The sequence below is a fragment of the Salvelinus fontinalis genome, chromosome 27 (genome assembly GCF_029448725.1).
Source record: "Salvelinus fontinalis isolate EN_2023a chromosome 27, ASM2944872v1, whole genome shotgun sequence".
NCBI classification, from domain to species: domain Eukaryota; kingdom Metazoa; phylum Chordata; class Actinopteri; order Salmoniformes; family Salmonidae; genus Salvelinus; species Salvelinus fontinalis.
Window position 1 is genome coordinate 39,561,496 of NC_074691.1, and position 12,500 is coordinate 39,573,995.

General features: G+C 38.6%; 1 protein-coding gene across 4 annotated transcripts in view; it reads right to left on the reverse strand.

Annotated features, from left to right (window-relative positions):
- Positions 1–1,064: 1,064 nt before the first annotated feature.
- The window catches only part of LOC129825562 (steroid hormone receptor ERR2-like), a 115,475-nt gene continuing 104,039 nt past the window's right edge, over positions 1,065–12,500 (reverse strand). Inside the window, exon 8 of one of the 4 annotated variants that reach the window (XM_055885743.1) lies at positions 1,065–3,499. In XM_055885743.1, the coding sequence (XP_055741718.1) occupies positions 3,255–3,499 (245 nt within the window). In that variant the 3' untranslated portion in view covers positions 1,065–3,254. The remainder of the gene's footprint in view (positions 3,500–12,500) is intronic. The other 3 variants (XM_055885742.1, XM_055885744.1, XM_055885745.1) reach the window with 3 other exon arrangements.

The window sequence follows — 12,500 nt, forward strand, 5'->3', positions numbered from 1 at the left end:
TGTCGTGGCAACCCCGTGACAGTGCAGCCATACTGGTGTCGTGGCAACCCCGTGACAGTGCAGCCATACTGGTGTCATGGCAACCCCGTGACAGTGCAGCCATACTGGTGTCGTGGCAACCCCGTGACAGTGCAGCCATACTGGTGTCGTGGCAACCCCGTGACAGTGCAGCCATACTGGTGTCGTGGCAACCCCGTGACAGTGCAGCCATACTGGTGTTGTGGCAACCCCGTGACAGTGCAGCCATACTGGTGTCATGGCAACCCCGTGACAGTGCAGCCATACTGGTGTCGTGGCAACCCCGTGACAGTGCAGCCATACTGGTGTCATGGCAACCCCGTGACAGACCATCAGTGTGACTGTATTCTCCACCAGATGTTTGAGTACTCTAACTAAATGGCACATAAATGACACGTAATGACACCACCATATCCTGTATAAACTTCTCTGGATAAAGAACACCAGTTAGAGATATGATAGTGATGTAAATGCATAAATAAGAATTACTGCTAATATATTCTGATAGATCTTTAGTCAACAACAATCAAAAATCTGAGTCCATACAGTATGTTATTGTTGTTGACTAGAGGTCAGAGTCCATACAGTATGTTATTGTTATTGACTAGAGGTCTGAGTCCATACAGTATGTTATTGTTGTTGACTAGAGGTCTGAGTCCATACAGTATGTTATTGTTGTTGACTAGAGGTCTGAGTCCATACAGTATGTTATTGTTGTTGACTAGAGGTCTGAGTCCATACAGTATGTTATTGTTATTGACTAGAGGTCTGAGTCCATACAGTATGTTATTGTTGTTGACTAGAGGTCTGAGTCCATACAGTATGTTATTGTTGTTGACTAGAGGTCTGAGTCCATACAGTATGTTATTGTTGTTGACTAGAGGTCTGAGTCCATACAGTATGTTATTGTTGTTGACTAGAGGTCTGAGTCCATACAGTATGTTATTGACTAGAGGTCTGAGTCCATACAGTATGTTATTGTTGTTGACTAGAGGTCTGAGTCCATACAGTATGCTATTGACTAGAGGTCTGAGTCCATACAGTATGTTATTGTTGTTGACTAGAGGTCTGAGTCCATACAGTATGTTATTGTTGTTGACTAGAGGTCTGAGTCCATACAGTATGTTATTGTTGTTGACTAGAGGTCTGAGTCCATACAGTATGTTATTGTTGTTGACTAGAGGTCTGAGTCCATACAGTATGTTATTGACTAGAGGTCTGAGTCCATACAGTATGTTATTGTTGTTGACTAGAGGTCTGAGTCCATACAGTATGCTATTGACTAGAGGTCTGAGTCCATACAGTATGTTATTGTTGTTGACTAGAGGTCTGAGTCCATACAGTATGTTATTGACTAAAGGTCTGAGTCCATACAGTATGTTATTGTTGTTTGTAGTGTTATAAGTGTTCTTTGTAGTGTTATAAGTGTTGTTTGTAGTGTTATAAGTGTTCTTTGTAGTGTTATAAGTGTTAACTGAAATGTACACACACACAGGAGGTTGGCGGCATGAGGGGCTCGTGGTAATTGCTGGAGCGGAATAGGTGGAATGGTATCAAATATGGTTTCCATGTGTTTGCTGCCATTCTATGCACTTCGTTCCAGCTATTATGAACCATCCTCCCCTCAGCAGCCGCCGCTGATTCACTTCACACACACACACATTTTGCTTAGGTGTCTTTAGTATGTAAAAGCAGTAGTGATGAGCAGATACTACCAGTGAGAATGAGCTAATGTACTACATTCATTAGTGCCCCATTATTACCTCGGACCCAGAGACACAGTGCAACATGTTATTTAACTACTGTACAGATGTAGGATCTTAATTTGAGCCAGTTTGCTACAGCAGGGAACGAATCCTGCGGCAACAGGAAATGTTAATTATTATATGGATCATAATTAATGGACATTTTTGTAGTGGTTGATAAAAAAAATTGTAAGGAAAAATCAAGTCTGAAATTTCAAAGTGGAAATTAAAAATGCCAGAAGCCGTTTTAAACCTCAATTACTCAAGTTTTTAATTTCCTGCAAAGTACTCAAGTGTTTATTTTCCTGCATTGCAATAAAGTTATCCTGAGACAGGGTGATCAAATTAAGATCCTACAACTATATATGCTCACCAGTTCACTACACTCTTAGATTTAAAAAGGGTAAAAATAAATAAAAATAAATAATTATTCAGCTGCCTCCATAGGAAAACCCTTTTTGGTTCCAAGTAGAACCCTTTTGGGTTCCAGGTACAGGCCTTTTGGGTTCCAGGTAGAGCTCTACCTTGAACCAAAAATGGTTTTTGAAAGAGTTCTCCTACTGGTACAGCCAAAGAACCCTTTTAGATTATAGAGAGAATATATATATATTTTGAGAAGAGTGCACTCCATCCCTTCCTAAACTCCAGACTTGGACGGAACACTGTTGTTGATGAAACTAGGAGGTAAATGTGACGAACAGACATGGGTTCAAATGGTATTCGGAATGAGTTTGCTTGACCAACTGAATTAATGGTATAGTCCCAAAAGGGCAAATCTCACCGATATGGCACTCCAGGCAGACTCAATCAAACGTTCAAAATATTCTGAAAGATTTCAATTGAATCTGAACCCAGATCTGGTTAGGAAGACTTCAGAAGCTTTTATCTTCATAGGTGTAGGGATCTGTTTCTTTGAGGTTTGATGAAGAACATAATATGAAATCATCCCCAAACCCCTTTAACACTGCAATTTGACACAACCGTACATACATATATATACCAGAATAATGCTGTACATCTGAGATTATAAAACAAAAGAGAAAGATAACTGAGTGGCTCTAACCATTCAGATTCATCACAACATTTAGTAGTCATACTTCAGCTTCAAGGTGAAAAGAAACAAAACAAACCTCTCTTTACAACTGAGATTATAAAACAAAAAGAGAAAGATAACTCCCAGTAGATACCGGTGATCTAGAGCGAAGGGTCTCTGATTATAACAAGACCCACAGTTCTGTACACATCATCTTCATATACATGACTATATTCTACATCAAAGCGTTTTATATTCACCCCTAAAATCTGTTGGTCACTTTTCTTGCTCTATTCCTCTTTTCTTCAGTTCTAGACGTGGGTTTCGATCCCCAGTAACAGCAGTCGACTTCATCCCGTAGCTGTCATAGGTCTCCATGGTGTTACCCCACCTATTCACAGGCTGTCCATCCTCCTCATTGGGTGATGCAGCTGTCCGTCAATCCCCCGGTCCAATCATCAAGCCTTGGCCTCCAGCATCTCCAGGAAGAGTTTGTGCATGGGCACTTTCCCCTGCACCTTGATGCTGTAGAAGTGCTGCACGGCCTTGGCCGCGGTCTGACGGAGCAGGGGAAGGGTCATCAGCAGCTTTCCTGCCCGCCGAGGGTCCTCCGTGTTGTGGGCACCTTCTAAGTCCTGCAATGCCTCATGGAGAGAGTCCTGGAGCCTCTGAACAGCCTCTACATCCTCTATATGCATGGAGTCTATACGGAGGTAGATGAGGGAGAAGAGGCGGGAAGGGAGGGAGAAGAGGCGGGAAGGGAGGGAGAAGAGGCGGGAAGGGAGGGAGAAGAGGCGGGAAGGGAGGGGGAGAGAGGAGAGGGAGAAGAGGCGGGAAGGGAGGGAGAGGAGGCGGGAAGGTGGGAGGGAGAGAGGGAGAAACAGAAACTTTAGTTGTCTTTTATTTAATGCCAACAAAAAGTAGCTCGCAAATAAAACTTCTTTAGGAGCCACTTTAAATTCAGTGGCTCCTTTTAGCAAGCATCCAATTTCTGAGAGTCTCTCTCTCTAGTGAATGGTTAATCACTGGACTTAATAAATGACTGTGCGTGACTAGGACCCCAGGGAGAGAACGGCTCGGCTGCAGAAATAGAAATATGCTGTGGAGAGGCAGGGGAAAATATTCCTTTCTTTGTAAACTGCACCATATACCATATACTGGACCATATACTGCACCATATACCGTATCCTGGACCATATACTGGACCATATACTGTATACTGGACCATATACTGTATCCTGGCCCATATACTGTATACTGTAAAATATAGTGTATCATATACTGTATACTGGACCATATACTGGACCATATACTGTATACTGGACCATATACTGTATACTGTACCATATACTGTACCATATACTGTACCATATACTGTACCATATACCGTACCATATACCGTATACTGTACCATATACCGTACCATATACCGTATACTGTACCATATACTGTATACTGTACCATATACTGTATACTGTACCATATACTGTACCATATACCGTATACTGTACCATATACTGTATACTGGACCATATACTGGACCATATACTGTACCATATACTGGACACTGGACCATATACTGGACCATATACTGGACCATATACTGTACCATATACTGTACCATATACTGCACCATATTTTATTTTATTTATTTTTATTTATTTAACCTTTATTTAACCAGGTAGGCAAATTGAGAACACGTTCTCATTTACAATTGCGACCTGGCCAAGATAAAGCAAAGCAGTTCGACACATACAACAGCACATAGTTACACATGGAGTAAAACAAACATATAGTCAATAATACAGTGAAAAAAAAAATAAGTCTATATACAATGTGAGCAAGTGAGGTGAGATAAGGGAGGTGAAGGCAAACAGATATATGTATAAATAAATAAAAATATAAAAGGCCATGGAGGCGAAGTGAGTACAACACAGCAAGTCAAATAAAAACTAAAAAAACACTGGAATGGTTGGTTTGCAGTGGAAGAAAGTGCAAAGTAGAGACAGAAATAATATACCGTATCCTGGACCATATACTGGACCATATACTGTATACTGGACCATATACTGGACCATATACTGTATACTGGACCATATACTGTATACTGTAAAATATAGTGTATCATATACTGTATACTGGACCATATACTGGACCATATACTGTATACTGGACCATATACTGTATACTGTACCATATACTGTACCATATACCGTATACTGTACCATATACTGTACCATATACTGTACCATATACCGTATACTGTACCATATACTGTATACTGTACCATATACTGTATACTGTACCATATACTGTACCATATACCGTATACTGTACCATATACTGTACCATATACTGTATACTGGACCATATACTGGACCATATACTGTACCATATACTGGACACTGGACCATATACTGGACCATATACTGTATACTGGACCATATACTGTATACTGTAAAATATAGTGTATCATATACTGTATACTGGACCATATACTGGACCATATACTGTATACTGGACCATATACTGTATACTGTACCATATACTGTACCATATACTGTACCATATACCGTACCATATACCGTACCATATGCCGTATACTGTACCATATACTGTACCATATACCGTAGAGACAGAAATAATATACCGTATCCTGGACCATATACTGGACCATATACTGTATACTGGACCATATACTGGACCATATACTGTATCCTGGCCCATATACTGTATACTGTAAAATATAGTGTATCATATACTGTATACTGGACCATATACTGGACCATATACTGTATACTGTACCATATACTGTACCATATACTGTACCATATACTGTACCATATGCCGTATACTGTACCATATACTGTACCATATACCGTATACTGTACCATATACTGTATACTGTACCATATACTGTAACATATACCGTATACTGTACCATATACTGTACCATATACTGTATACTGGACCATATACTGGACCATATACTGGACACTGGACCATATATTGGACCATATACTGGACCATATACTGTATACTGGACCATACACTGGACCATATACTGGACCATATACTGGACCATATACTGTACCATATACTGTATACTGTACCATATATTGGACCATATACTGGACCATATACTGTATACTGGACCATATACTGGACCATATACTGTATACTGTACCATATACTGTATACTGTACCATATACTGTATCATATACTGTACACTGTACCCTGTACCATATACTGTACCATATACTGTACCATATACTGGACCATATACCATATACTGGACCATATACTGTACCATATACTGGACCATATACTGTACCATATACTGTACCATATACTGGACCATATATTGTACACTGTACCATATACTGTATACTGTACCATATACTGTATACTGGACCATATACTGTACCATATACTGGACCATATACTGGACCATATACTGGACCATATACTGGACCATATACTGTATACTGTACCATATACTGGACCATATACTGGACCATATACTGGACCATATACTGTACCATATACTGTACCCTGTACCATATACTGTACCCTGTACCATATACTGTACCATATACTGTATACTGGACCATATACTGTATACTGGACCATATACTGGACCATATACTGTACCATATACTGTACCATATACTGTATACTGTACCATATACTGTATACTGGACCATATACTGGACCATATACTGTACCATATACTGTATACTGTACCATATACTGTACCATATACTGTATACGGTACCATATACTGGACCATATACTGTACCATATACTGGACCATATACTGTACCATATACTGGATACTGTACCATATACTGGACCATATACTGTATACTGTCCCATATACTGTACCATATACTGTATACTGTACCATATACTGTACCATATACTGGATACTGTACCATATACTGGACCATATACTGTATACTGTCCCATATACTGTACCATATACTGTATACTGTACCATATACTGTACCATATACTGGATACTGTACCATATACTGGACCATATACTGTATACTGTCCCATATACTGTACCATATACTGTATACTGTACCATATACTGTACCATATACTGGATACTGTACCATATACTGGACCATATACTGTATACTGTCCCATATACTGTACCATATACTGTATACTGTACCATATACTGGACCATATACTGGATACTGTACCATATACTGGACCATATACTGTATACTGTCCCATATACTGTACCATATACTGTATACTGTACCATATACTGTACCATATACTGGATACTGTACCATATACTGGACCATATACTGTATACTGTCCCATATACTGTACCATATACTGTATACTGTACCATATACTGTACCATATACTGGATACTGTACCATATACTGGACCATATACTGTATACTGTCCCATATACTGTACCATATACTGTATACTGTACCATATACTGTACCATATACTGGATACTGTACCATATACTGGACCATATACTGTATACTGTCCCATATACTGTACCATATACTGTACCATATACTGTACCATATACTGTATACTGTACCATATACTGTACCATATACTGTACCATATACTGTACCATATACTGTATACTGTCCCATATACTGTACCATATACTGTATACTGTCCCATATACTGTACCATATACTGTATACTGTCCCATATACTGTACCATATACTGTATACTGTCCCATATACTGTACCATATACTGTATACTGTCCCATATACTGTACCATATACTGTATACTGTCCCATATACTGTACCATATACTGTATACTGTCCCATATACTGTACCATATACTGTATACTGTCCCATATACTGTACCATATACTGTATACTGTCCCATATACTGTACCATATACTGTATACTGTCCCATATACTGTACCATATACTGGACCATATACTGTATACTGTCCCATATACTGTACCATATACTGTATACTGTCCCATATACTGTACCATATACTGTATACTGTACCATATACTGTACCATATACTGGATACTGTACCATATACTGGACCATATACTGTATACTGTCCCATATACTGTACCATATACTGTATACTGTACCATATACTGTACCATATACTGGATACTGTACCATATACTGGACCATATACTGTATACTGTCCCATATACTGTACCATATACTGTATACTGTACCATATACTGGACCATATACTGGATACTGTACCATATACTGGACCATATACTGTATACTGTCCCATATACTGTACCATATACTGTATACTGTACCATATACTGTACCATATACTGGATACTGTACCATATACTGGACCATATACTGTATACTGTCCCATATACTGTACCATATACTGTATACTGTACCATATACTGTACCATATACTGGATACTGTACCATATACTGGACCATATACTGTATACTGTCCCATATACTGTACCATATACTGTATACTGTACCATATACTGTACCATATACTGGATACTGTACCATATACTGGACCATATACTGTATACTGTCCCATATACTGTACCATATACTGTACCATATACTGTACCATATACTGTATACTGTACCATATACTGTACCATATACTGTACCATATACTGTACCATATACTGTATACTGTCCCATATACTGTACCATATACTGTATACTGTCCCATATACTGTACCATATACTGTATACTGTCCCATATACTGTACCATATACTGTATACTGTCCCATATACTGTACCATATACTGTATACTGTCCCATATACTGTACCATATACTGTATACTGTCCCATATACTGTACCATATACTGTATACTGTCCCATATACTGTACCATATACTGTATACTGTCCCATATACTGTACCATATACTGTATACTGTCCCATATACTGTACCATATACTGGACCATATACTGTATACTGTCCCATATACTGTACCATATACTGTATACTGTACCATATACTGGACCATATACTGGATACTGTACCATATACTGGACCATATACTGTATACTGTCCCATATACTGTACCATATACTGTATACTGTACCATATACTGTACCATATACTGGATACTGTACCATATACTGGACCATATACTGTATACTGTCCCATATACTGTACCATATACTGTATACTGTACCATATACTGTACCATATACTGGATACTGTACCATATACTGGACCATATACTGTATACTGTCCCATATACTGTACCATATACTGTATACTGTACCATATACTGTACCATATACTGGATACTGTACCATATACTGGACCATATACTGTATACTGTCCCATATACTGTACCATATACTGTACCATATACTGTACCATATACTGTATACTGTACCATATACTGTACCATATACTGTACCATATACTGTACCATATACTGTATACTGTCCCATATACTGTACCATATACTGTATACTGTCCCATATACTGTACCATATACTGTATACTGTCCCATATACTGTACCATATACTGTATACTGTCCCATATACTGTACCATATACTGTATACTGTCCCATATACTGTACCATATACTGTATACTGTCCCATATACTGTACCATATACTGTATACTGTCCCATATACTGTACCATATACTGTATACTGTCCCATATACTGTACCATATACTGTATACTGTACCATATACTGTACCATATACTGTATACTGTCCCATATACTGTACCATATACTGGATACTGTCCCATATACTGTACCATATACTGTATACTGTCCCATATACTGTACCATATACTGTATACTGTACCATATACTGTACCATATACTGGATACTGTACCATATACTGTATACTGTCCCATATACTGTACCATATACTGTATACTGTACCATATACTGTACCATATACTGGATACTGTACCATATACTGTACCATATACTGTACCATATACTGTACCATATACTGTACCATATACTGTATACTGTACCATATACTGTACCATATACTGTACCATATACTGTACCATATACTGTACCATATACTGTCCCATATACTGTACCATATACTGTACCATATACTGTACCATATACTGTACCATATACTGTCCCATATACTGTACCATATACTGTACCATATACTGTACCATATACTGTACCATATACTGTCCCATATACTGTACCATATACTGTACCATATACTGTACCATATACTGTACCATATACTGTCCCATATACTGTACCATATACTGTACCATATACTGTCCCATATACTGTACCATATACTGTACCATATACTGTACCATATACTGTACCATATACTGTCCCATATACTGTACCATATACTGTACCATATACTGTACCATATACTGTACCATATACTGTCCCATATACTGTACCATATACTGTACCATATACTGTACCATATACTGTACCATATACTGTCCCATATACTGTACCATATACTGTACCATATACTGTCCCATATACTGTACCATATACTGTACCATATACTGTACCATATACTGTACCATATACTGTCCCATATACTGTACCATATACTGTACCATATACTGTACCATATACTGTACCATATACTGTATACTGTACCATATACTGTACCATATACTGTATACTGTCCCATATACTGTACCATATACTGGATACTGTCCCATATACTGTACCATATACTGTATACTGTCCCATATACTGTACCATATACTGTACCATATACTGGATACTGTCCCATATACTGTACCATATACTGTACCATATACTGGATACTGTCCCATATACTGTACCATATACTGTACCATATACTGTCCCATATACTGTACCATATACTGTACCATATACTGTACCATATACTGTACCATATACTATATACTGTACCATATACTGTACCATATACTGTATACTGTACCATATACTGTACCATATACTGGATACTGTCCCATATACTGTACCATATACTGTACCATATACTGTCCCATATACTGTACCATATACTGTACCATATACTGTACCATATACTGTACCATATACTATATACTGTACCATATACTGTACCATATACTGTATACTGTACCATATACTGTACCATATACTGTACCATATACTGTACCATATACTGTACCATATACTGTCCCATATACTGTACCATATACTGTACCATATACTGTACCATATACTGTCCCATATACTGTCCCATATACTGTACCATATACTGTACCATATACTGTACCATATACTGTACCATATACTGTCCCATATACTGTACCATATACTGTACCATATACTGTACCATATACTGTACCATATACTGTCCCATATACTGTACCATATACTGTACCATATACTGTCCCATATACTGTACCATATACTGTACCATATACTGTACCATATACTGTACCATATACTGTCCCATATACTGTACCATATACTGTACCATATACTGTCCCATATACTGTACCATATACTGTACCATATACTGTACCATATACTGTACCATATACTGTCCCATATACTGTACCATATACTGTACCATATACTGTACCATATACTGTACCATATACTGTATACTGTACCATATACTGTACCATATACTGTATACTGTACCATATACTGTACCATATACTGTACCATATACTGTATACTGTCCCATATACTGTACCATATACTGTCCCATATACTGTCCCATATACTGTACCATATACTGTACCATATACTGTATACTGTACCATATACTGTACCATATACTGTATACTGTACCATATACTGTACCATATACTGTACCATATACTGTCCCATATACTGTACCATATACTGTACCATATACTCTCATCTACTAATGAATTAGTGTGCGTGCGCATTAGCAGGGTATCGTTCAAGTGAAGATTAGCGGCAGACGGCCCTGAGTTCCCTAAGAAAGAGAAACCAGTCCCCTTATCGACAGAAACTCTCCAATATAAAAGCAGCCTAGTCTGAACTGAAACGCACAGCGAACCTCTACTTCATATGAAGTCTGCGCAGGCCAAAATACAATCAATTTGTTGGCTAGTGGATTTCCGGTTAGGGATAAGGCTGTTTTGAAAGTGCATTTGATTGGCACAGCAGCATGTCCTGACTGGATCGAGTTGACACTTGATATGCAGTGGAAATTGTCTGGTTGTGGGGTATTGTGTAATGTTTAGAACACAGGACAACATCATCTTTCATGAGAGACACCAACATGGGACCGTGGCCTTTGTGGAGCGATGGGTGTGTGCGCATATGTGGTTGTGTGTGTGCGCATATGTGGTTGTGTGTGTGCGCATATGTGGTTGTGTGTGTGCGCATATGTGGTTGTGTGTGCGCGCATATGTGGTTGTGTGTGCGCGCATATGTGGTTGTGTGTGTGCGCATATGTGGTTGTGTGTGCGCGCATATGTGGTTGTGTGTGCGCGCATATGTGGTTGTGTGTGCGCGCATATGTGGTTGTGTGTGTGCGCATATGTGGTTGTGTGTGCGCGCATATGTGGTTGTGTGTGCGGCATATGTGGTTGTGTGTGCGCGCATGTCATAAGGTGAATGCACCAATTTGTAAGTCGCTCTGGATAAGAGCGTCTGCTAAATGACTTAAATGTAATGTAAATGTAAATGTTGTGTGTGTGCGCATGTGTGGTTGTGTGTGTGCGCGCGCATGTGTGGTTGTGTGTGCGCGCGCATGTGTG